Here is a 26569-nt window from a genome sequence, read left to right as displayed (position 1 = left end):
AGAATATTTTTCCTTAAAACTCTTTAAGTCCCTAGTTTTGTCCTCTGGAACCTGAGAGCACTTTATCCTGAACCATGATACTCTCTGAGCTGGGATTTAATGCTGTGAGGTCCAGCTTCAAAATTCACATGACTGCATGAAAATAAGCAAACTAGTTCCTCACCCTCCCTGGAATAACCTCATTCCTCCCTCTATTCTTAAACTTCCTAGCTAAATCTTTATCATTTGTCAAAATCATTTCACCCTTCAAACTGCAGCCCAAAAGTCGCCTCTTCCATGAGCCTGTGATCCTTCCAGGCAGGTCTCTCTTATTCTGTGTTCCCATGGCTTCCCCAGGTCTGCTTATGGTGAAAGTCAGGTGTAAGTTAGTCTTTCTCTCCCGCCGGATTAGGAGTTTCTGAATGTCACAGAGTCTGTGTTAGGGAAGCCTGTGTTTTGAGATTGGCACCAGGAAGGAACCTCATGTTCACCTCCAACACTCAGAAGGTCCTCACCAGCAGAGACAGATGAGTGAGTGGGGAGGGCCATCTTGCATGAGGTCAAGACTTCCCAGGACCCTCAGCCTTCTCTGGTTGTTGGGGCTGCCACACTACTCAGAGATCTCCTCCAACCATCTAGTTTCAGGAATGATCCCATTTGGGTGGATGCCATGCTGAGCAGTGTACAAAGATGTTTTCACTATGCTGTCTGGAGCTAGCCTTATTCTGTTAGAGATACCATGTTTTGCATAAACGCTTCCTGGAAATTGCAGGCAGAAAACTGGCCTAGAAGTCCAATCTGGACTTTGGTCTCAGCTTTCTGCTTCTCCAGAACCTGGGCAGTGCCACTTTGGCCAAGTTATTTCACCTTCCTGAGCCTTAGTTTTCCTATCTGTAAAATGAAGAGGCTATTAACTTCAGAATTTAAATTATTTCTAATTTTCTGTTCTGGAATGAAGAGCCGAGTCCCATTTCTTCAATCTGTAATATTGTTATGGCCACAGATAAGGGAAATGAGAATTGAGCTTTCTGTGCTGATCCCACCCTTGCGGGCATGCATGCACACACACCCTCCTCTGAGACTGTCTTCCGAGACTGTGTTTATATAATTGATTGATTGAAGGAGACTTGGCTCTTTTTTGCTGCAGCTTGATTATAAGTGAGCCAAGCAGATGTCTTGAATTGGGTGGTTGGTTCCCAGATGCATTGTAGGGAGCATGCTGGTGGGGAGGAAATGAATGATTTTAGTTCTGGGGTCCCTCCAAGTGAATAGTGGTGGGGGAGTACAGGCAGGGGGCAGGTCTCATAAAGAGTGTGACCAGAATGTTGACGGTAGCTGGTGGATTAACATAGAAGATGACTGGTGGGCTAAGTGCTCCTTAAGAAGAAAACCCAGAGGAGAAAGGAAAAAGGAGCCTGAGCTGGAAGTTAGGACTCTTGGGATACTGCTGACCAGCTGGCTAGAGCCAGATTAGAAAGCTTGTTTCAGTCATGCCCAAAGGTGAAATTGGTCTTAGGATGATGGAGATGGATGAGATCTGAGGATCATTTTATTCCACTACTTCATTTTTCAGATGAGGAAACTGAGGCCTAAAGAGATTAAGGGACTTGCTTGAAGTAATATCTCGAGCCAGGGCTTGAACCTAGCTCTTCTTACTCAAGGTCTAGCGTGACTTCACTTCCAAAGGGAAGCTTGATCAGCCTGTCAAAGTGAGGAGGAGCTTCAACAAGGTTTCACATAGTTCTGCCTTCATTGCTGAACATGCACCCCTTTATTTCCGCTCTGAGGTGGCTGAGCCTGGAGCCAACTGGAGAGCAAGAACAGGCTTGCCATCATTTAGTAACAATCAAACTGTGTGTGTGAGTCCCCATGCCAGGTGCTTGATGTGTGTATTGCATTTAATCCTCCTCATAATTCCCTGAGGTGGCCCCTGTTTTAATCCTCACTTTAAAGTGAAAACAAAATCAAGCCACACCGAAATTAAATAATTTGCCCTGAGATAACACAGCTAGTAAGTGACAGAGCCAAGCTTTCACCTTGAACAGTCAGACCCCAGTTGGGAGCTTATGTCTCTGTTTACTCCCCAGACACCCTGGTGCCCCTCTGAGGTTTTGATATAAAACAGGGCAAAAGAGGATCTTCCCACTTCACTCCTAGACCACCCTTTTCTCTTTCCTTTGTTTTCCCATAGCTTCTGGCCTGCACGCAGACTTGCTGTCCAGCAGGAGCTTCCAGCAACCACCAAAAAGCAGCTTGCTGGCAGAAGAGAACTTTTAAGATGTGAGAAGCCAGGAAACCTTATTGGAGATTATTTTAGCCATCAAACCATTGTGGAATATTTGAAACCTAGCTATGTATGCTTTTGCCAGCTTATTCCAGAAAAATGCAGTATGGGTTTTTTAGAATTTTAAAAATTGTTTTAAGGTATCATTTTACTTGTTTGTTACCCACAGCTTTGAGTGATAATAGTAAAAGTTACCAGGTTAGGAACTGGAAATTAGAACAGTTCTAAACTCACCCACTGTGCATCCGTTGGCAAGCTCCTTTATGTCTCTGGATTCAGTGTCTTCCTCTAAGATGGTCCTCAGGGTCTTTCATGATCTTGATGTCAACATTTGGAAAGTTCTGGGAAATCTCTTGGGAAAAGGAGACCCCACCTTGTGACTCAGGATTGGTGGCAGCCAAGGGAGTTCTCTTGAGCTGGATACAATTCTTAAGGCCTGACGGTATTTTAAGACTGCTGGTTCCTGGAGCTTTATCTAATGAACTGAAGTTTCAAATATGAAGCTCTATTTTATGACCTCTAAAGGTCACCTACAAGAAAATTGCCACATGTGTATGGTGCTTCATATGGTTCTTTATTGAATACACAAATCAGGCTTGTCAGGAATACATTGGCATTTGTAATGCCACCCATGAATCATTGCAGCCTTAGCTTAAATGTGCCAATAAGCCAAGCCTGAGGAGGTGAGAGCTGGTGATTCAGTAACTGATTTTCAACTTGGCTCAGGCCTGGTGCTGCCTGGAGAGGATGCCATTCAGAAAGGCCTCCACAGCCAGAAGAGATGCCTTCTACTCTGTATGTGAAAGGCTCCCTGACCAGTCATATGACCCTGGGTAAATCTTCCCTGGCCTGGGTCTTGGTGTTTTCACCTGTCCAATGGGAAAAACAGCCTCAAATGTTGCTTCAAGTTCTAACAGCTGACTGCAAATATCACCTTAAGGCAGAAATACCAACCTTTCTGTGGTACAACAAAATATTAAGGAAATGGTCATGTGCCATTGGTTGTCTGCCCCATGTAAATACTGTTTCTCATGGTGAACAGAAAGCTGTGTTCAAAAGGGCATGGGTAAATTCTGAACCAGCTAATGTGCATCGGGAATTTCTCCATTCCAAAGACATGCATCATTCTCATTGAGTCCTGCTACCAGTCCTAGGAAGTTAAGTCTTATCACTGAGATGGCTGGGGCTCAGAGAGAGGGAGAGAGTGTCCCACATTGCACAGCTGACAAGTAGCAGGACTGGAGTCAAATCTCAGGACTTGTGCTCTATCCCTGAGAAATAATCCTGATGGTGTTAAGTTACTTAATAAGACCTATGGGCAGGTATGCATAGGAAAAGACTGCAGAGCTGGGTGAGACCATAGAGACCACCATTCAGCAAATGAGAGATTTCAGGCCCCATGTCAGGTTATCAGCATCCTGGCAGCTAAGCACTGGATCAAGAAAACTAGAGAGAGAAAAATAACCCCGAGGCAAAAATCACAATTATGTTGCCATATGTTAAACTAGTAGCAAATCTGTTAATTCTGTTTTCAGATGCAGATCCCAGGACTGAGTATACAATTGAATAAACTCTCCTGTGGGCCCCTGATAGTCCAAGAACCTTGCCATCCCACTCTCAGTTCCCTTAACTGAGACCCTTAGCCTACCCAAGAAACACAAAGGATACCCTAGAGGATATCAGGAAAAATAGACATGAACATTGAGTCCCAGACTTTAATGCCGCTGTAGGTTTGAGTTTCTGAGTCATGCCCACTGGGAGGAAGACTTGGATCTCAGGGATGTACACATTGACTCAGTCCTCACCTAGGGTATCCCAGGTCTGACTTTGTGAAGGTGGGAGCAGGACACTTCAAGGATAGCTCAGGTGCTTTGGTTCCTGTCCAGCCTCTATCCTGACCCTGCCTGTCCGAGTTCCTGTCTTGCCTCACTGCAGGTCTTGACTGTTACTGGTGTCTGTGGCTCTGAATGAGGGGAAGTCTTTCTGATACCTTTTCAGTTCATAATTCCCTGTTAGTGAGATACTGATGTCAAGGCCTTGGGGTCCCATGGAGGAAGCAGGTCAGTGGAAGCCAAGTCAATCACTTCCTATGTGAGTAACCTCAGATGTGACTTCATCTCTCTAAGCTCCAGTGTCTTCCTCTATCAAGTTGAGATAAGAATCCCATTTAGTTCATAGCAATTCAATAAGATAATGATACAGGGTGCCTGGCATTGTGTCTGGCCATGTTAAACTCTCAGTACATGCTATCCATTATGAAATGGAGGAATTTCATAGTTCCTCCATTGGAATTATTCTCCATCTCCCCCATGGAGATCCCTCACTTGGGGCACTTCTGTAAACATACACGCCTTGCTGCCAGAGTCAAGAACATAAGTCCAAGCTTGACTCCTGAGACACTTGTAATGAGAGACAAAATGAAGAAGGGTGAAGTATCATGGGGTTGATAAACATGGTGTTTTTCTCTTTTTTTCTATGACTCTGCTTTTCACTCTGTGGTTTTGCTTTCATTCCTTGTGCTGGGTTGTGGCTGGGTAACATCATCCAGTGGGCTCCTATGAACCTGCTCAGGCTGGCACCAGCCACCTGTGGCCTCTGGAAACCAGCCAGCCTCAGATGACATGTCTTAAAGTCTAAAGGAGGCTGTTGGTCCCTTAATCTGGGTTGTCTAAAGGAGACTTAGGAAACTAGTGGTAGGTCTCTGGATTTATAGGGTTAGGATGAAGGAGGTACAAAGAATCTTAATCTAAGGGATTTGGGGAAGCTTGAGGTCAGTCTGGATATAAAGGAAGACTGGGATTTTCTAAGTCCACCCAAGAGAAGACCCTAGAGTCCAAAGTACATCTGCTCTCCCTGTTATGCTTGGACAGTGTCTGAAACTTCCACACAGTCTCCTTCCTGTGGCTCAGGCTGGGAAGATTCCTACCTTTGCTAGAGTAGCCGCAGCTGGCTTACCAGGCTCAGGCCTTGAGCATGATTGCTGTGGTAGTCACACACATTCCCAGAGTCCACATTGAGCCTCAAAGTGCTTTGGCACTGCCAACTCACCACAGCCAAGCGAACTGGGCATCTCTCTGGGAAGGGCCACCACAGGGTTTTTTTGATGGGTTACTGAACAATTCCTCTGAATGGCTGTGTTGTATACTAGGAACAATTTCTTGAAGCTGTTAATTCAGTTTTTGAAGTATAACTCGTATCCTGGAAGATTTCAGAATATGGATACAGACTGATAAAAATGTGTGAATACACACATACACACTCACCCTGGCAGTCATCTGTAAAATCTGCCTGAGCACTCCTTAATTCTTTGAGGCTCTTGAGGCAAACTGAGTCCCTATGGAGTGTGATACACATTTCACCTCCTTTCCTGGGGAACCCATTAGGGATAACAGCAGGCTCTCATTTAGAGGCAGAGAGAGTGAGGGAACCAACAGTCTGTAGGTTTGGTTGTGTTGGCTCACTGTGAGCTCTGTAGAATCACCGACTTCAGAAATGGAGAGCATCAGAGAGGGGATATGCTCCATCATTTTCAAATTGCAGAAAGCCAGGTGCAGAAAAAGGAATGGACATGCTGAGGCCCTTCAGCTGCTGTGTGCAGGACTGAGCCTGGAGTCATCCTCACTGCTCTACCACGACCTTTCCCTTGACAGCACTTGACACTCCTCTCAGCAGGCCAGTTATTTCCAGAAGATTCCATTACTTTATCTTTCTTCTATGATGGAAGTGACTTTCTGTTGATTGCAGTGATTTCAACTATGTGATTAGCAGGTTCTGAAAAGTCTTTTTCTCATTGTTCTTTCTCAGTGGTTAGATTCTCCTGGTTCCAAACAGATATGTGAAAAGTACAGTCTTGGACCTGACACAGATGAAATATAGATCTGTCCCCTTAGGGTAGTATAGAAGCCTTTATGGATATGACAAAGTTACAGACTTAGTATCTAATAATAACCAAAACATAGCACTTCATAGCATTCTCATATATTATTTAATTTGATCTGTTGGCCCTGGATTAAAATTCTGAAGCTGTGGAGGTGTGAGCTATTCAGCATTAGTCATCTCTGGGTCACATTCTGGCTCTGCCTCAGGGAAGTCCTTTCATCTTTGTACAAGTAGAGTAAACTTTCTGAGTCTCAGTTTCCTCAGCTTTAAAGAGAAAACACAATTCACTTCTCAATTTGTTCAGCAGATTAAATATAGTGATATAAGAAATCTCTTTAGCACAGTTCCTGGCTGACAACTGGGGTTGGTGAATGTTTGTTTCTACCCCTCCCCTTGGGCAAGGACCTGTTCAGCCATTTTGGGTTGCTTAAGGCTGAGCACTTCACTGAAGCCCTTAGTTCCTCTGAGTCCTATTTGTAAGACTCTATAGCACCCACCACCTGGGGACAGAGTCAAGGAGGGCTAAAGAGAGAGACCCAAGAAACACCCTAGAGTTAGAAACTCAGAAAAGGCCTAAGGAAAATGAGACTTAATCTGCCATTTTTAGAGAAGACAAGTCCTAGGTATTATTGCTCAAAAGGCACTAAAGCTAGGTCAGAAGAAACCTGTGTTGAAATTTTATAAGAAATTAAATCAGAATATAGAAAAGCCCAACCTAATTTCACCTCAAATAAGCAATAATGTTGGCTCCATTTCTATTTAAAGCACAAAGTACATCTTTGACAGCTAAAGAGAAGCTGCCTCAGAGTATGGATTTCAAAACGAACCTATTTGATAATAGGAGTATCTGCCTGGCCTGTTTTACTAGGCAGAATCTGATCCATACACAACTGATCATCAGTCTCTCCAGAGTTCAAAGATTCCAGGATTGATGATACTTGAGGCTGGGATTGCATATTCTGTTGTCTGTGTAACATGAGCACAGAGCACACTTGCTGGGCAGTGTCTGAGCTGGCATGCTGCCCTTCTGTCCCACGTGGAAGCAGGATGACTTTAATTGGAGAAGAAAAGTCAAGATGGAGGATGGGTTTCAGAAGTTGAAGCTCTGGGAAAGGCACCGATAGTTGTCAATGTGGGGTGGAGGTGGCCACCCTCTGACTTGATCTTCTGCTAATGTGGTTGGGTCTTTTTGATCATCCCCAGAGGAGCCAGGCTTAATGGCTATACTTTTCATTATAAGATATATTTCATTATAAGGATAATTTTGTGCTACAAAGTACAAAATGTTGTTTTTTTTCTTCTCTTTGCATTCTGCTATTGAAACTGGGGACCTAGCAAGCAAGTCTTGAAGATTAAGGCAGCCTACAATTCATGGACACTAGCTCATAGCTGTAGCTCAGCCCCCAGAAGCGTGTAGAAAGTCTTCAAGGCTGATAAAATATGTAGGCGGCAAGTGGCATGTCAACTCAAACAAGCCTAGCTCTGCCTGTTTCAGCTTGACATTATAAAGGTGAATTGTCTGAATCGTGAAAGGGCGAGTGGTATTAACCTTAGGACCAGGAGGATGGCAGCTCTGGAGAGCAGCTGGTACATAAATCTCCACCGGTTGAGAAGTAGAAAGATACTTAATAGAAGGGTAATTGAAGGATTTTTTTCTTCCCCCCTAAACTTAGTTTGGCCAGTGTCAGTGGGAATTATTTTACTCCTACTCCAGGGCAGGGCCAGCTTCTATGGTGTTACTAAAGGACATTCCAGTGACTGGCTATTTGCACTAGATTTGGCACTACTTCTCCTCTGCCTTCTGGAATTCCCAACAGAGAACTTGTCTTGGAGATCAAGGTAACAGTAGCTCCAGAAGCAGCTACTAAAATACACAGTGATAATTGGAAGTTAGTACCCATTAGTGGCTTCCCTGGTAGCTCAGTTGTAAAGAACCCCCTGCTAATGCAGGAGACCTGGGTTCGATCTCTGGGTCAGCAAGATCCCCTGGAGAAGGAAGTGGAAACCCACTCCAGTATTCTTGCCTGGGGAAGCCATGGACAGAGGAGCCTGGCAGGCTACAGTCCATGGGGTCACAAGAGTCAGACACAACTTAGCAACTAAATACTACCCATTAGCACCACCAAACAGATTGATTTAATAAATTTGTTATAACACTTCTAAGAGTAGGGACTTTGGAATCTTAAAAAAGTCAAATCAAGAAGGAACTTTAGAAGACATCTAGTGTGGGTCTCATTCTGTATTTGAGAAACTTAAGGCCCAGAAAAGTAAAGTGGCTTTACTCAAGATAACCAGCAAATCAATGGCAAAGTTGGATCTGGAACCTAGGTTTCTCTGGGTAATTGTTCCTAGAATCATTGAGTCTAAACCTCTTATTTATGAATGAGGGCACCAAGTTCTACATGTGAGAAGATGCCAACCAAATGTGAAAAGCCTGGATACCAACAAAATTCCCCAAAGTCCCATTCAATGGTCTTTATATCAAATTTTCCCTTTCTTCACATCTCCAGGGCTAAAAGGAGATAAAGATGATGAAGTAAAGAGTGGATGACTAATTTGCTTTTTGGCACATATTCTATTGATCCATGAGCAAGCATTGAGAGCCTTCTAGGTGTACAGACACTTCAACCACTTTGGGTAAAAAATAATGATCAAGGCAAGGGAAATAGAAGGTGAGTATATCCTAAAAGTAGGGCAGCAGATGTGAAAGGATTGGACACAGTGATGATTCTTGCAAAGAAGCCCAGAAAAGATCATACAAAGTCTCAGAGCACGGCCTCTTCTTGCCTCTTCTCTCTCTGCCTAATCAGTGACCTTCCCTATTCCCTGCCCAAGAGAGAATAGAGCTCAGATTAGCTATCCTAGCCATGGCACTCCTCCCTGGAGGGTGATTGAATAGATAATATGGTTGGCAAACAGGGCTGTGAGAAGCCTAAGTTCCCTTTGACCTTCTCTTCTCTTTTAGGAATCTGATAAGAATTTTTGCTGAGCACCAGTTGTGTGTGTAGATATTGTATTATCCTGCTGGTTCTTACAGCAATCTCCAGAGGTAGAAATTATCATCCCTATTGTATAAGAGAGGACAGTTGAAGCCAGAGAGGTTAATTTTCCTGCCTGACTTAGATTCACACCTTTCTGGTTGCAAAGCCCAGCTCTGACCAGTTGACCTCAAGCCTTCTTCATGTCACCAAGTAACTTGACAGAATGCAAATCTTTTCATGGTTCAACCTCTTAGTCCTTTTTTTCTGCTTGCCTTTTCTGAAGACATCTCTCGTAATCTGAGTTATACAAAGCACACTATTTTCCCCTCTTAGTCTCCTTCTCATGCATATGGAGCTAAGCTGCCTATGAAATTTATAGCTTCTCACACCTGGATAGGGTGAAGGTTGTGGATGAGATGGAGGCCAACTTCCTGGAGTGGAGGAGTGGGGCTGGAAGGTCACATCTGGGAGACAGTTTGCTCCACTGACCATGGGCTGCTCCTTGCAGGTCTGGAGTGCAGCTTTGACTTCCCCTGTGAGCTGGAGTATTCCCCTCCACTGCACAACCTTGGCAACCAGAGCTGGTCCTGGCGCCATGTTTCTTCTGAGGAGGCCTCTCAGATGGACCTGTTGGATGGGCCTGAGGCGGAGCATTCCAAGGAAATGCCCAGAGGTAAGGGTAGAGGACACTGCAAAGTGTCCTGAATGGACCACGATGCGGATGGGATGTCTATTTCTGTTTGAAGTTTTGTGTCTTCTCCATCCCTGTTCTATCCTGTTTCCTTTGAAACCTGTTTTTAATATCTGTGCCTTTACATGTCTTGGACTATACAAGGGAGAGGAGGCTATAAGTTCAATTTCAAGATCAATCCAACCCTTTGGATTGAAGGGTTTAGAAATAGGATTTCATAGCTGTCTTTCATGCAGATTTCCCAATGTAAGATGTAAAAAAAAAAAAAAAAAATGTTAACCTGTTTGTTTATTTGGAATGGTGTCATCTCTAAAACATAGGACATCCAGTTAAATTTGAGCTTTAAACAACAAATGATTTTTTTAGTGTAAGTGTGTCTCATGTAAGTAGTTGGGACATACTTATACTGAAAAAGTATTCCAATTATCCTAAAAAATTCAAATGCAATTGTGTTCTGCATTTTTATTTGCTGAATCTGGCAATCCTAATTTGGAGTGTGTTGTATAACTGAGTTAAATGTTAGTTCCAAAGCCATTAATGACTTCAGACTGCATATTAGTTCTGTAAGGTGCTTCCAGTAGTTCTGAGCTGTTTATGAACATCCTCTTCTGAATTATCAGTACTGGAAAAGATAGGCTCAGGATAAGTAGTGGATGCTTGATAAATATTTGCTGAGTTTTTAGAGAGATACAGAGGCACTAAGACCTAATCCTTCCTCAGGTCTCTCTAAGGCAAATCTTAGAGCCCCCAATTCCTTGGACCCAGAAAATTCTACTGGCCCAGCATTGACAGCCTATATTTCTAGCTTTTAGGAAGAAATAATAACTGACATAGTACTGGATTTATTGGGCATGGCAGAGTAGTACTTCCAATTGCAAAGCCCTTCCAACTGCATTGTCTCATTGGATTCCAATTTTGTGAGGGAGTCAGGGCAGGTGAGAAAACTAGGGCTCAGAGAGGGGAAGCAACTTGCTGACGATCAGCTTATACATGTGGGTCTACAGGTCTAGATGTCTGCCTTGATGAGTCATAGACTGGAATACTTTCCACCTTGTCATGCCTCTGTCTTTATAGTAAAAGCTGCGGTGAGAGCTGCTGTGGGCCCAGTTCTTAGGGGTGATTATCTCAGACAGATGTTCCTGGGAAGCACACAGGGACAGAGCTCAAGGAAGCTCATGAGGACTAAAAACTACTAACTAATGTTCCCAGGCTTCCCCCTTGGCCTGGAGCCCTGAACTGTGAGGCCCCTTTCTTTTATACTCTCCCAGGATGACCTTTTCTATCTTTATGACGCTCTAGAAATTTCTTGACTTTGATTTGTATTTAAAGCTGCTTTCACCTGGATACTGATGTGTAATGGGGGGGGGGCGGGGTGTGTGTAAGTGAGTGGCTCTTACCCAATAGTGCATCCAGATCTTCTGGAGAATTTATAAAGATACTGTCTAAATGCTATAACCTAAGATTCTGATTCAGTAGATGTGAAGTAGAGCCTAGGAATCTATAGATTTTCAAACTTTATTATAAAATCAAGCATGTACAAAAAAGTAGACATAATATATATGTGTGGATTAAAGATTACAATATAATCAGTACTTGCATTCTCATCACCAAGTGTAAGAATTTGAACATTGTCAGTTCCTTTACAACCTTTTCTTCTCCCACCTAGATAAAAAATCTCTCCTTTTCCCCAGAGGTAACCATTACCCCACACTTTGTGTTTAATCATGCATTTGCTTTTCTCTATGGCCTTACTCCTTATGTATATAGCCTCAAACAACATATTGATTAGACTTGCAATCTGTTGTATAAATGGAATAGTGTTTTGTGATTTGCCCATTTTAATACATATAGCTGTGGTTCATTTTGTATTGGATCCATTACATGAAAACACCACAGTTTGTCTCTTCCACTGTTATTAGATATTTGGGTTGTTTCTAAGTTTATGCTATTACCAATAGCACCACTATCAGCATTTTTGTACATGCCTCTTGGAGTGTGTGCATGTCCAAAGGTTTCCCTAGAGCATAGAACTTGGGGTGGAATTTCTGGGTCACATGGTTCACCTTCCATTTCAATTCATAATCCAATGTATTTTCCAAAGTGGTGGCACCAACTTATATTCCCTTTAGTGATGTGCATCCAGGATTCTACATCCTTACCAGTATTGGGTTTTGCCAGACTTTGTCATTTTTGTTCATCTGGCAGATGAAATACAGTATGTCATTGCAACTTTGATTTCCATGGGGCTCTGTTTTATTTTATGATTGTATAAGTTTCTCAGGTGATTCTTAGGTTTCTTGTATTATTGGTGTGGATCCTTTTTCAGGCTTACTCACATATAGCCACCGCTAGTGATGTCTCTGGATTCCAATTCCTAACCCGTTGAAACAGTCCTGTGTATACATGCATTTTTGATCATAGGTTTTTTATTTGATAACTGTTGAATTATGATCAAAGTTCACTGAGATGAGGAAAGAAGGACAAGTGGCAATTATCCACAGACATGGTGGTGTCAGACTTTATAACTTTGAAAATCAATGCTTTTTACATTTTTAAACAATTTTAAAGCAGTGCCATTAGATTGTGTTTTGCCACACTCTGACCTGTTTCTCCTCCCCTAAGCTCTGTCTTATGATCTTTAGCATCTGCATGTTATGCTGAGTATCGTGAGGGGGTTGGGCGGGGGGGGCAGGAAGGAGAGGAGAGGGGGAAGAAATACTTCCACTGACTTCGCAGTGGTCCTGAAAGTGGAATATTGAGGACTTTATGTTTCTAAAAAGCTGGATCCCAAGGGCCAGGACATGCACTAAATGTGAACTTTCCCATTATATGAATCAGTCAGTTCAGTTCAGTTCAGTTGCTCAGTCGTGTCCGACTCTTCGCAATCCCAAGGACTGCAGCACGCCAGGCTCCCTGTCATCACCAACTCCCGGAGCTTGCTCAAACTCATGTCCATCGAGTCGGTGATGCCATCCAACCATCTCATCCTCTGCTGTCCCCTTCTCCTGCCTTCAGTCTTTCCCAGCATCAGGGTCTTTTCCAATGAGTCAGTTCTTCACATTAGGTAGCCAGTGTTTTGGAGCTTCAGCTTCAGCATCAGTCCTTTCAATGAATATTCCGGATTGATTTCCTTTAGGATTGACTGGTTGGATCTCCTTGCAGTCCAAGGGATTCTGTCTTCTCCAACACCACAGTTCAAAAGCATCAATTCTTTGGCATTCAGCTTTCTTTCAGGATCAGTCAGGATTTGAATATCCACTTTTTAGCAAGTGTTGCCAACTTCCATCTCTCTGAAAAATCATTGCTCTCCCTAGTGTGATAGGATCTCACATCTCTGAAGATATTGATGGAACAACCATGACAAAAGCTTCTGTGGATATGTCAGTTTACTTTATCATAAAGTTTTTTAGTGAACACACACATCCAAATATAATTTGGGGGAATCTCACCATTGTCAGATACTTGTGTTTATTTTTCCTGGGGTCTAGTGGAGGGATCTATACTCAGCCTTGATCAGTCTTAGAAACAAAAGACCAGCCTCCCAGCTTTTGTAGGGCTGCCTCTGGCCTCTGTAAGGTCACTGAGAGGTGTTCAAAATGTCCAGTAATGGACCACCTGTTGTTTTCGAAATCAGTTGATTACACTGCTACCTGTTTGTTCCCTAAGTAGGGTTGTTCCTCATGAAGCAGTCTGTTGTATCTTAATGTCCCTTGACCTTCAGGGAAAGAGGAGAAGAAGGTAAGGGAAGAGAAAATGACATGTCCAGTCCAGACGGGAGCAAAGCAAGGACCTAACTCTCAACTGTTTAGAAGCTTATTTCTCTGTCATTTTGACAGAAAGAATTGCTGTTGATGGAGATAAGAAGGAGTGATGGAGTGCCCTTCAATAGAGGATCCCCCCCCTTTTTTTTAACTCAACATTTATTGGTTGGATGGTATTTAGACTCTATTGCAATATTTCTTGTCAGGGGATATAGAAGGACCAGAGAAAGGTGGTGAGATAATACCAATCATAGATAATGAACTGTAGGAGTATAAATTCTGAATGATTTTAATTTATGGCCCTTGTAGCTGAGAATAATAAGGGAGATACAATGCAAAGCAGCAAGATAATAAAAAGTGATGATCTTGATGGAACATAATATTATAAATTAATAAAATCTTGAGGAATCATCAGGTTGAGGCGTTCTATGACTTTTTAAGAAGTGCTAGGGGCATGTTCAGGAATCAAGATTGCTGGGAGAAATATCAATAACCTCAGATATGCAGATGACACCACCCTTACGGCAGAGACTGAAGAGGAACTAAAGAGCCTCTTGATGAAAGTGAGAGAGGAGAGTGAAAAAGTTGGCTTAAAGCTTAGCATTCAGAAAACTCAGATCATGGCATCTGGTCCCATCACCTCATGGGAAATAGACAGGGAGACAGTGGAAACAGTGTCAGACTTTATTTTTGGGGGCTCCAAAATCACTTCGGATGGTGACTGCAGCCATGAAATTAAAAGACGCTTACTCCTTGGAAGGAAAGTTATGCCCAACCTAGATAGCATATTAAAAAGCAGAGACATTACTTTGCCAACAAAGGTCCGTCTGGTCAAGGCTATGGTTTTTCCAGTGGTCATGTATGAATGTGAGAGTTGGACTGTGAAGAAAGTTGAGCACCGAAAAATTGATGCTTTTGAACTGTGGTGTTGGAGAAGACTCTTGAGAGTCTCTTGGACTGCAAGGAGATCCAACCAGTCCATCCTGAAGGAGATCAGTCGTGGGTATTCATTGGAAGGACTCACGCTGAAGCTGAAACTCCAGTACTTTGGCCACCTCATGTGAAGAGTTGACTCATTGGAAAAGACCCTGATGCTGAGAGGGATTGGGGGCAGGAGGAGAAGGGGATGACAGAGGATGAGATGGCTGGATGGCATCACTGACTCGATGGGCATGAGTTTGAGTAAACTCCGGGAGTTGGTGATGGACAGGGAGGCCTGGTGTGCTGTGATTCATGGGGTCGCAAAGAGTCAGACACGACTGAGCGACTGAACTGAACTGAGGGGCATGTTCAATGTCTACTCCTTCCAGTATTTTGGAATGCAGTAAAGGGAACATATTTTTCTTCTTCAGCAAGATAAGATTTTGATCTCTAGCTAAATCCTAACTTTAAAATGGGAAGGAGATTAGCAGCCCCCCTCCCAAATGCCTCCCCAACCCTTCACGCAGATGCAGACACAATAAGACCAGGAGTAGACTCAGCTGGGAGGGGCTAACTTTCTTCCTGTATCAACTGAATTCTCGTCCAGGGCACTGATTCTCAAGTTTTTGCTTTGTTTTGTTTTGGCCGGCGGGGGGTGTTGAATGAAACTCTGCTCCTGAGACTTTTCTGTTTATCTAGGTAGCATAATAGTTTTCAAAAAGGTTGAGAAATACTGTTCTAGAGCTCTGAAATGCCTAGCGAAGCTGCCATGGGTGACAAGGGGACCACATGGTAGAGTGGGGTCATTTAGTCTTTAGGTTCACTCCTGCTTTACCCTTTTGTGTTGGTTTCTTGTAGCTGCTGCAACAAGTAAACAGAAACTGGGTGACTTAAAACAACAGAAATTAATGTTTTCCCAGTTCTGGAAGCCAGCAGTCTGAAATCAAAGTGTTGGCATGGTTGGTACCTTCTGGAGGCTCTGCAGGAGAGTCCCTCCCATACCTCTTTCCTAACTTCTGGTGATCAGTAATTGCTCCCCTCACTTTGTCTGTATAGGCAGTCTTTAGCAAAGACCTCTGGTTTTAGCAGTTTGTTGAAGCTGGGAGAGTAGTCAAGAGGGATAGGCAAACTGGAATAGAAGAATGTAACTGGAATCACACACACACTCCAGAACAGAATGATGTTCCTTTTCATGTGTGTCAAATGGGGTGGTCCAAACTGGGACTGTCTCTGTCGAGTGGTAGAGTCTCCCTAACTATTCTTTTCCCTCTGTCTACCATGGAGTTTCTGTTTTAAGGCAGTGGTTTCTAAACTTTATTTTATTTTATTCCCCATTAGTAAAATATTTCTGAGCCCTCTTGCTATGTGTGTATTCATCAGTTATATGCATATATATTTTTTCTAGCTACATAATATTATTGGTAAAGCTTATTTTGCTTCTTACTTCTTTAAAATAAATGTAATCATGCACATACTTTGGAGCCTCTGCAGGACTTCTGTCCTCTATAAATGGAACTGAACTTCAGGATTTGCTAAGACATGTCACCTGGCCCCAGAGTCATTGATGAATCTGTCCCTTTTCAGTCCTTTAGGAAGTTGCCTGGGCAGATTTCTCCGTCTGTTCACCTCCCATCTCCTGAGCTATGCTGGCCAGGTACTCTCCATCAAGGCCTTACAGATAGGTTTAGCTCTTGTGGTCTCTCTGAGTTTCAAAGACCATTTAGTCTCTTTTTTCAGAATCAATATGATTTGAAGAGGAAGAAATCACTTCCTGTCTAAGTACTACTAACATACTAACTCACTCTCAAGAATCAAAAGATATTTTTCTCTACAATTACCTGACAGACCTGTGGAACAGGGTTGCAACCAAATGTTTTCTACTGGCTTATCTAAAAAGGTATCTCAGTAGTGAAAAACTAGAATTCATTTAAGTGCTTACACAATAAGGATTTAGTTAAATAAAACATTGTTGTTTTTTAATTGGTAAGTCATATCTGACTCTTGCAACCACATGGACTGTAGCTTTCCAGACTCCTCTGTCCATGGGATTTCCCAGGCAAGAACACTGGAATGGGTTGCTAGTCCCTTCTCCAAGGGATCTTCCCAATCCAGGGATCAAACCTGAGTCTCCTGCATTGCAGGTAGTATACTTAAATATTGTGCAGCCATTATATTTATGCCATGTAAAAACAATAATATAGGAAAGTATTCAAGGCCTATTATTAGATTTTTTTCAAAAGATTAAACAATGTATATTATGTAAATTGTTTTGTAAAAGAGAAAAATGTATATGTAGGTAAGAAAAAAGTCTATAAGGAAATATACTAACATAATAGCAGAAGTTATTTCTAGATGACTCAATTTTCAGTGATTTTTATCTTCTGTGTGCTCTTAGTATTTTCCAATTTGAATCCATTATTATGTATTACTTTTATAATAAGATAAAGTGTCATTATTTTTTAATATAAGGGGATAAAAATTCTCATTTGAAGGTATGTCTTATTGAATTATTTTAGACTTTCCTGGGGGAGGGAACATGTTAGCTATTTTCTGCCACAACCACCACCAAAAAGCCTGCGGTACTGGCTGGAGTGAGACAAACAAATGGGCAAGCCTGCCTTCCTGGGTATGGTGCAGGATACCAACAGTTCACATCAGCTCACAAATCCAGAGCACCCCTTGCTGGGCCCTGTTTCTGTTTGATTTATGCTTGGAGAGTGACAAAAGGTAATCAATCACTCGTGCATAAGGTTCAGGAATTCACCCAGGGACTAAGTGCAGCAAGTAAGTATGAATGACATCAGCACATTTCAGTTCAATTCACATTCCTATTTCAATTCAATCTTTGCCCCTCCAGATGTATCAGAAGGATTTCGGGTGGTCGTAAGGTTTTTTTTTCTTTAATTGAAGAATAATTGCTTTACAGTGTTGTGTTGACTACTGCCATCAATGGAGAAAAGGCAACCCTGTTGCAATGTAAATTGATACACCCACTGTGGAGAACAGTGTGGAGATTCCTTTCATTTTTTTTTAATAGGGTTTTAAACTTTACTTTTAATTAATTAATTTTTTTTTTTTTTGTCTGTGCTGGGTCTTCATTGCTGTGTGTGAGCTTTCTCTTACTGCAGTGAATGGGGGATACTCTTTAGTTGCAGTGTGCAGGCTTTTCTTGTTGTGATGCGTGGCTCTAGAGTACACAAATCAGTAGTTGTGGTATACAGGCTTGGTTGCCCTGCAGCATGTGGAATCTTCCTGGGATTAAACCCATGTCCTCTACATTAGCTGGCAGGGATTAAACCCATGTCCTCTACATTAGCTGGCAGACTCCTGTCCGTGGGACCACCAGGGAATTCCCATGTGTTACATCTGAACACACTACTTATCATACTAAGGCCAGTGGTGCTGTTTGTGGTCTCTTATCCCTGCCCTTCGCCTGGAACTCACCATGAGAGGCCACGTTGTTTCCCTGATTCTGCCTACAGAAATGTAACCCTCATCTCCTGAGAAGTGAGATCACTGGGCTTTAGGTCTTGACCTTTCAACAAGCTGTGACTTGTGATTATTTCATCCTAATGATTCTGGTGCCAACCTGACAGCTGGAACTTAAGCTCCAGAGAAGAACTTGCCTTAATGAGTTGGCATGCTTTTGGGGTATCTAGTGAAGTATTTCTTGCCTCCCCATCAGTATGGGCCTCTTCCAGGGTGTTTCTTCTGCCTTCTATGGGAAGCCTTCAGTGGGAAGGGATGGATTGTGGTTATCTGGTGATGAGTATGCCCTTCCTTAGATGAATCTAACAATCCTGCCCATGGAGAATGTGGGTAAGAAAGGAGGACAAGAATTGGAGGGAAAAGGGACCTGGACTCTCATTGCAACTCTGCCATAAGGGATGTCACTTTACCTCTCTGAGCTGTAGGTTCCTCATTTGTAAGGTAAATGTCTTAGACTAGATTATCACTAAGACTATTTCCCACTCTGATACACGACTGTGTGTAGGCATATCCAATACAAAGAACAGCCATGTACCTGACACAGAATTTGTGAGCCACAGAAATCATCATCAGCCTCAAGAGATACACCCACTTCCCAAGATTTAGCCATGACTTCTGGAATCTGGACAGTTTCATGGCTCAAGTCACTCTTCAGACCACAGCATCAAGATGGGCACTGCCTCTGGAAACCTGGAGGTTTAGAGTAAATTCTGGGAGTTGACGATGGACAGGGAGGCCTGGCGTTCTGCAGTCCATGGGGTCGCAAAGAGTCGGACACGACTGAGTGACTGAACTGAACAGGACTGACATGGCAAAAGGGACTTCGCAGGTGAGATTATCCTGGATTTTCCAGATGCGCCTAATGGAATCACAAGGATCCTAGTGAGTGAAAGAGGGAGACAGGAGAGCCAGAGTCAGAGAAAATGTGATGATGACTCCAGATGAATCAGAGGTCAGAGAGAAACAGAGATTTAAAGATCATTTAAGTGCATGCTATTTGTATCAATTTAAAAATTCCATTTATTCTTTGAATTGTGTATTTCTTCACTAAATCAATAATTGGTAATTCCCTACTGTAATCTACAGTGCAGGGTACTGTAGATTAAAATCTAAGTCAAGGGAACATCCAAAATCAAGGCGGTGGACACAGTTCCATGTAAAGTGACAGCACAGCAGCTGATAGTGTTGAAGATGTAGGAAGAGGCTGTGAGAGAAGGAATGCAGGCCACTTCCAGAAGCCAGAAAAGGCAAGAAAAAGGATTCTTCCTCAACTTTCATCCAGAAGGAATACAGCCCCCCAAATCATTTTAGACTTCTGACCTCCTGAACTGTTCAATAATGAATCTGTTGTTTTAAGCCATTGCATGCTTGCTAAGTCACTTCAGTTGTGTCCGACATTTTGTGATCCTATAGACTGTAGCCCGCCAGGCTCCTCTGTCCATGGGGATTCTCCAGGCAAGAATACTGCAGTGGGTTGCCATTTCCTTCTCTAGGGGATCTTCCCTACCCAGGGATCAAACCCACATCTCTTAACATCTCCTGCATTGGCAAGCTGGTTCTGTACCACTAGCACCACCTGAGGAGACCTTTAAACCATTAAGTTTCTGATAATTTGTAAGAGTAGCCATAAGACACTAATACTGCTGGTCCTGAGCAAGTCTGGAGGAAAACTGATGCTCTTAAGGCACTTTTCTAGAAAAGGCAGGGCTCAGAGGACTGACTGGGCCTCAGAGTTACTTCCTTGTAGTTACTGTAGGTGTCCTTTGACTTGTTGCTAGGAGGGCAATCTGTAGACTTCTTCCTGCACAGGGAACAGGCAAATATCTCTTTGGACCAGAAATAGAACAGAAAGAGCAGTAGCAGGAGCTAAAGCTAGAAGTACGCAGCTGCATCTGAGGGTCTGGCTCCTGTGGGTAAGGAGGACAGAAGGCCCCCAAAAGAGGGGTCTGGGGAGGATCATTGCTCAAAATGGGGGATCTGGGGTGAGGCTACATCACCAGTGGAAGGAAGCTGTGATGCTGCCCAGGACAGTACCTATGAAGTTCTTGTCAAAGGTGGCTGGATGATGCAGTAAAAGTACACATACAGGGCCTGTGGTGAGCGGCTGCCAGTCAGGCCCTGGGTTCTGTAGCAAGTGAAACTGGAAAGAGCTATAATCTGTGAAGTGCTTTTCTATTCATGATCACCTTTGATTCTCATAAAACAACGAGACAGGTAGTGTTAGTGTACCTAATGTATAGGTTGGTAAACTAAGGCTAACCAGTAGGCTTTGAAAAGAGGAGGCTGGGTCTTTCTCAATCATTATGATGTCCCACGTTTACTCAGAGGAGACTGGGTCTTGCATTGTGGTGTCCCAGGAGCCTGGCCCAATGCCCAGTATAAAATAGACATTCACTAAATATTTCTTGATCCACAGATGGAGGCTTAGAGAGATGAAGTAAGTTGCTCATCTACAGTGTCTACAAAGCTGGAATGTGAAAGAGTCAAATCTTGAATTCTAGTTTTTGAGTACCAAATTTTATGTTCTTTCCATTATATCAAACTCGTGAAACGCAGTGTTTCCCAGGCTTCTCCTACATAAGACTCTCATTACATGTCTGGCAGTATTCAGAAATTCAGGGCATCGTCCTCACACCAGTGATGCTGGGGGACTCCTGTTCCATAACACAACCAGCTTCCCTGTTGGCTCAGATGGTAAAGAATCTGCCTATAATGCAGAAAAAGCAGGAGACCTGATTTCGACCCTTGGGTCAAGAAGATCCCCTGGCATTTGTGAAGGGCAATGTCTTCAGATGGATCCTGGGAAGCCTACTTTCACCCATGTCTCCTCTGCAGATGGCCAAGTCAAGGAGTGCTGCCTAAGGCAGCCACAGCATGAAGCTTGCCATCTGGGCTACATAGCAAGGCAGTCAGTGTGGAGTCTAGTTATTGTGACTTGAATTGCCTTTTTAGAAATATAGGGAGCACTGTGCTGAGAGTTGGGAGTGGTGTCCTTAGGTACCATGTGAACCCAGGCCTCAGTTTTTCAATTGGTAAATTGAGTGGGTAGGGACTAGATAGGCTCCAAGAGTATGTGAAGTTGTCTTTCTGATTTCCTGTTTCCTCTTATTAAGACCTTTTATTACTGTTAACTGGATTTTTTAGCCTCACTGATTTCTATATATCAAATGGTTCAGATAAGACACATCTTAAAGAAATATGGGTTCTGTTTAAGAAAAGCTATGAACCGCTCGGAATTTATGTTTGAAGAGAGTTGAGGGAAAGCCAGGACCTTGCAAAGAGGAATAAAATAAAATTCTCTTGAGTGGAGATAACTACAGTGTAATTCTCCTTAGAGTGGAAAGATAATCTTTACTCATTTAAGGTGGAGAAAGACTGGTCTGATATAAGTTGAAGAGAGATCTGGGGGTCATTTTACTCTGTGGGGTTTTTTTCTGACTTGTTATAAAAATCAGTGGAATAATGCACAAGAGACCACCCTGTAAACAGGGAAACGGCATAGTAGAGTAACACGTGGCCCAGCCTGATAGTGGATTTCCCAGCCGTAGCAGTCCGAAGCAGGGGTTGCTGCTCTGTTTTGATTTAAGAATCCTGACCCTCTGGGACTTCCCTAGTGGTCCAGTGATTAAGACTCTGCACTCTGAATGCAGAAGGCCTGGTTTAATCCCTTGTCGGGGAACTAGATCCCACTTGCCACAACTAAGAGTTAGCATGCCACAATGAAAGATCCTGCATATCACAAGGAAGATAAAAAATCCCATGTGCCACAGCTAAGACCCTGTGCAACCAAATACACAAATAAATATTTTTTTTTTAAAAATTAAAAAATAAGCAATCTTGACCTAAAAGACAGGAGGCTTGCTTGGCCCAGGTATCCATGCATAACATATTTAGGACTTTTTGGACATGACAAAAGAATTCGCTGAGAAGGACTGAGCACATTTACTTGTGGAAATACATTAGGTTCTAGAAATTGCATGGGGGTTCAGATCCAGGGTCCAGTTCTCCCATTGAAGAATACATAAGGACCTTTTACCTGGTGCTATTGTGGTAGTCTAGTTTTTCTTACCAAAAGCATTATGATCAATTTTGACTCTTTCCACTTCTTGCTTTATAATTCTTAGTACTATTTGCTCGTCATACTTAATAAAAAACACATTACTGGATATCAGGTCTTAGTTAATTTTTACAGAAGCTGTTATTATTTGGAAGTATGCTGGATTTACTCGTTTTACTAGACTTACTTTTAATGAAACTGGCTGCATACATGGTGTGGAAGCTCCCTGTGTCTTTGTTGTGGTACCCTGACCTGCACTTGTATTCTCTTTAGCAGCTGTCTTCTCTCTGATATGTTGGTATGGCTTCACCAGGAAGCATAGAACGAGGTATTAAGAGATATTATGCTGGCAATAAGGAATTATTTATTTATTCCTCGTAGAAAACAAGAATGGTCTATGATGAACAAGAATGTCTATGAAAATAAGAATGTCTCAAATGAGAGTGGCCTGTTTATTCTGAAGTAGATAGAATTAAATTCACTTTTGTAGCAACGACATAGAATGCTCCTATTAAATATCTTCACCGTCAATATCGCATGTGCTATACAAATAGAAAATATTGTTCAGATATCATTCCTCAGATCATATACTCTGCTTCGCCTAAGAATTATTTTTCTTCATTGACTAAGACACTGTGTTTATACCCCAAAAGTATCCATTCCAACAGTGGTGTACATTCAGGGAGCCACGGAGTGTGGGAAGAATCAGTGCGTTTGTTGCTATTCCTCCCTCATCCAAGTTTTTAACACTGATTCTTCCCTAGTTATCCCTTAACTGTAAATTATATCAAAAACATTGAGCATATTAAAAAATAGTGTAACCAAAGTAATTAGTGCGTTCAAAATGAAGAATTTAGAGAAGGTAAGAATTTCAGTTCTATGGAATTGGCAACCCTTCAGTGCAGTTGTCCAGCCCTCACACAAGTGCTTCATTCCCTTCTCTGATTTTTTTCTGTCTTTGCTTTTCCCTCTGTCTTCTCTGTTTTTGTGGCCCTCTTCCCTCCTCAACCTATATTTTCTCCTTAAAAGCAAATGCATCCTTCCCGTCTATAACTCTGGACGCAGAATAGGCATGACAAGCCAGCACACAGACCGGAAGTGGGCTTCCCCTGCCAATAAAGATTAGTTCAGACTTATTGTCTTTCGTGTGACACATGTACAAACATAAATTTAAGAAACATTGCTTACTAGAGAAACAAGAAAGTTTAGCAAATTCTGGAAGTCTTGTGCTCCATGAGGAAATAATTACAATTAAAACCTCATGTAAGAAAAAAGTAAGCTGAGTCAATTGGCTTCTTTACCCCTGAGGTCAAAGTCAAGATGGAAAGTCAGTGTTCTTCAAAAGGCAACCAGGTGCTTAGATGGAGTGGAAGAAGGATTCCTAACAACTCCTGTCTTTCAGAGGGATTTAGAGATTGAGTTTCTGCAGGAAATGTAATTAGCAGTACTTTCCCCAACACCTCTATCAGCAGCAGGAGCAGCCCACAACTTTTTAAAAATTCATGTTTCCATAAATGCATGGGTAAAGTCATTCAAACCATTTACCCTGAAAAAGGAAAAGGGAAAATAAAATGAAAACAGGGGAGAAACAACCAAAAGGCATGAGATTGATAAGGAGCTTTCCTGTGAACATGTTGAGCCAGCTCAAGAAAAAGGACTTAGCCTGCATCATGAAGGACTAAGGCTGACAAGAGGGAATATGATGACCCTGAGACCAACTAGACTATATGGCACCTCTGTGTGAATTTGAAAACATTTCCTCCTCTGGGTGAAGGAATTAGGAAAAGATGCCTCTTCTGGCTGGGTGCAACCAGTGCTAGAACTTGTAGCTTGGCAAGCAGAACATGAACTGATGCTCAGCCCTCCTCGCCCCTTCGCTTAACACATCTGTACAGGGCAGAATCCACCCAACTGCATAAAATAGCCCTGTCAGTGTGTACCAAGAGCTTACTTTATGCCAAGCACTTGTCATGAAAGGAGTGAAAGTGTTAGTCACTCAGTTATGTCTGACTTTTTGTGACCCCATGGACTGTGGCCCGCCAGGCTCCTTTGTCCATGGGATTCTCCAGGTAAGAATACTAGGGTGGGTAGCCTTATCATAGTATGCTTTATATGATTCTCAAAATAGCTCCATAAAATAGTTTTAGAAAGATGAATATCCATCTTTCAGACTAATAAAATAAAATTCAAAGAAATTATGTGAAGCAAGATTTCCAGCTATGGCCAAATGAAAAAGTTAGTTGCTCAGTCTTGTTTGACTCTTTGTGACCCCATGGACTATAACCCCAGGCTCCTCTGTCTATTGGGATTTCCCAGGCAAGACTACTGGAATGGGTTGCCATTTCCTTCTCCAGGAGATCTTCCCAACCCAGGGATTGAACCTGGGTCTCCTGCGTTGCAGGCAGCTTCTTTACTGTCTGAGTCACTACTTGCAAATTCTCTCCCTCAAAAGCAGCTATTAAGCTGGACTAAGCAGGCAAAAGCAGGGCTTCCCTGGTGTCTCACACAGTAGAGTCTGCCTGCACTGCGAGAGACCCAGGTTCAGTCCCTGAGTCAGGAAGATCCCCTGGAGAAGGAAACGGCAATCCACTCCAGTATTTTTGCCTGGAAAATCCCGTGGATGGGGGAGCCTGGGGCTACAGTACATGGGATCGCAAAGAGTCGGACATGACTGAGTGACTGAACAACAGCAGCAATCAGGAAAAAGTGAGTGGTCTCAGAGTGTGAGTTGAAATGTTCATTCCTCTATTTTCTGAAAGAGTATATGAAAAATTAACAATATTTGCTCTTTAAATATTTGATAGAATTTACCATGAAGACATTTAGGTTTGGGCTTTTCCCTGATACTAAACCTAGAAAAAGACATCACAAGGAAAAAACAAAAACAAAACCCCACTATCCCTCATAGACATAGATAGAAAAAGCCTTCACAAAATAAGCAAGCAAAATTTAGCAACATATGAAAAGGATGATACTGTGATCAACTGGAAATTATCCAAGAATACCAGGCTTAACATTCATAAAGAAATCAGTATAATATATTAATAGGATAAAGGACATGACCATCTAAATAGAAACAGAAAAGGAATTTGAGAAAATCCAACATCCATTTATGATAATCTCTCTACAGAATGGTAGTAGTAGGAAATTTCCTAAATTTGATAAACAGCACCTATGAAAAAACCCACACCTAACAGCATACCTGATAAAAGACTCAAAGCTTTCTCCCAAAATTGTAGAAAAGGCAAGAATGTCTGCTTTCATCATTTCTGTTCAACATTGAACCTTACCAGTTTAATAAGGACATGAAAGAAAGATGAAAGAACTAGGGAAGGAAGAAAGGGATGGAGAAAAGGGAGAAATTAAAGACAAACAGATTGAAAAGGGAAAAAAGAAATTTTAGTATTGCCAGGTAACATGATCCTTTATTTAGAAAACCCAAGAGGATTCACACAAGAAAGCAAAAACTAAAAGAAAAAAATGAATTTAGGAAGATCACAAGATATAAATTGATATACAAAAATTAGTTATATTTCTAGGTTCTAACCAGAAACAATTCCCCAAAGGGAATTAAGGTATCAATTCAAATGATAAAAGTGTCAAAAAAAACACAAAATTCTTCGGAATAGATTTAACAAAAATATAAGCCTGCACACTGAAAATTACAGAGCATTGCTGAAAGAAATTAAGGGATAATATAAATAAAAAGATAATATAAATAAAAAGAGAGACATTATATTTCCATGCATTGGAAAACTCAGTAGTGTGAGATGGCATTATTCTATAAATTGCTCTGTAAATTTGGTGCAATCCTGATCTCTTCAAAAACCCCAGCATGCTTTTTTCCCCCTTTCCTTTCCTTCCTTCCTTTACTAAAAATTTATATGAAGATGCAAAGGACCTAGAATATATAAAACAATTTTTTAAAAAAGAAGAAAAAAGTGGAGGATTTACATTATCTTCTTTCAAAACTTTTTGTAAAGACAGTGTGATATTGGGGCAAGAGGCATATATATCAACAGAACAGATTTGAGAGTCCTACTAATGTTTATGAGCAGTTGATTTTTGACAACGGTTCCTAGGCAATTCAATGAAGGAAAGGTAGTCTTTTTAACAAACAGTGCTGGGATAATTGGATATCCATACTAAAAAAACAAAAACCTTAGACCCCAACCTCACACCATATACAAAAACTAACTCAAAACAAATACAGACCTAAGTATGAGAACCAAAACTGTACAGTTTCTAGAGAAAAAGAAAGAATAAAATCTTTTACTCTAAATTGAGAAAATAGATTTTCCCTGTGACACTAACATCATAATCAATAAAAAAAAAACATAACTGATAAATTGTATCTCATCAAAATTTAAAACTTTTGTGTTTAAAAGACACAATTAAGAAAAATGAAATAAGCCACAGACTGGTTGAAAATATTTGCAAATTATATATTGCATAAAAGATATGTATAACTCTTGCAATTCAATAATAAGCCTGAAAATCCAGTTAAAAATGAGAGTCATATCATCC

General features: G+C 41.9%; 1 protein-coding gene across 1 annotated transcript in view; it reads left to right on the top strand.

The window, feature by feature from the left end:
• The window catches only part of ALK (ALK receptor tyrosine kinase), a 725373-nt gene that overhangs the window by 234251 nt on the left and 464553 nt on the right, over positions 1-26569 (top strand). The window contains exon 3 of the mRNA XM_043917489.1: positions 9632-9796. Coding sequence (XP_043773424.1) covers positions 9632-9796 — 165 coding nt within the window. The remainder of the gene's footprint in view (positions 1-9631; positions 9797-26569) is intronic.

The sequence above is a fragment of the Cervus elaphus genome, chromosome 11, assembly GCF_910594005.1.
Source record: "Cervus elaphus chromosome 11, mCerEla1.1, whole genome shotgun sequence".
Taxonomy (NCBI): Eukaryota; Metazoa; Chordata; class Mammalia; order Artiodactyla; family Cervidae; genus Cervus; species Cervus elaphus.
Note: the sequence above shows the minus strand (reverse complement) of the source record. Positions and strands in the feature narration are given on the sequence as shown.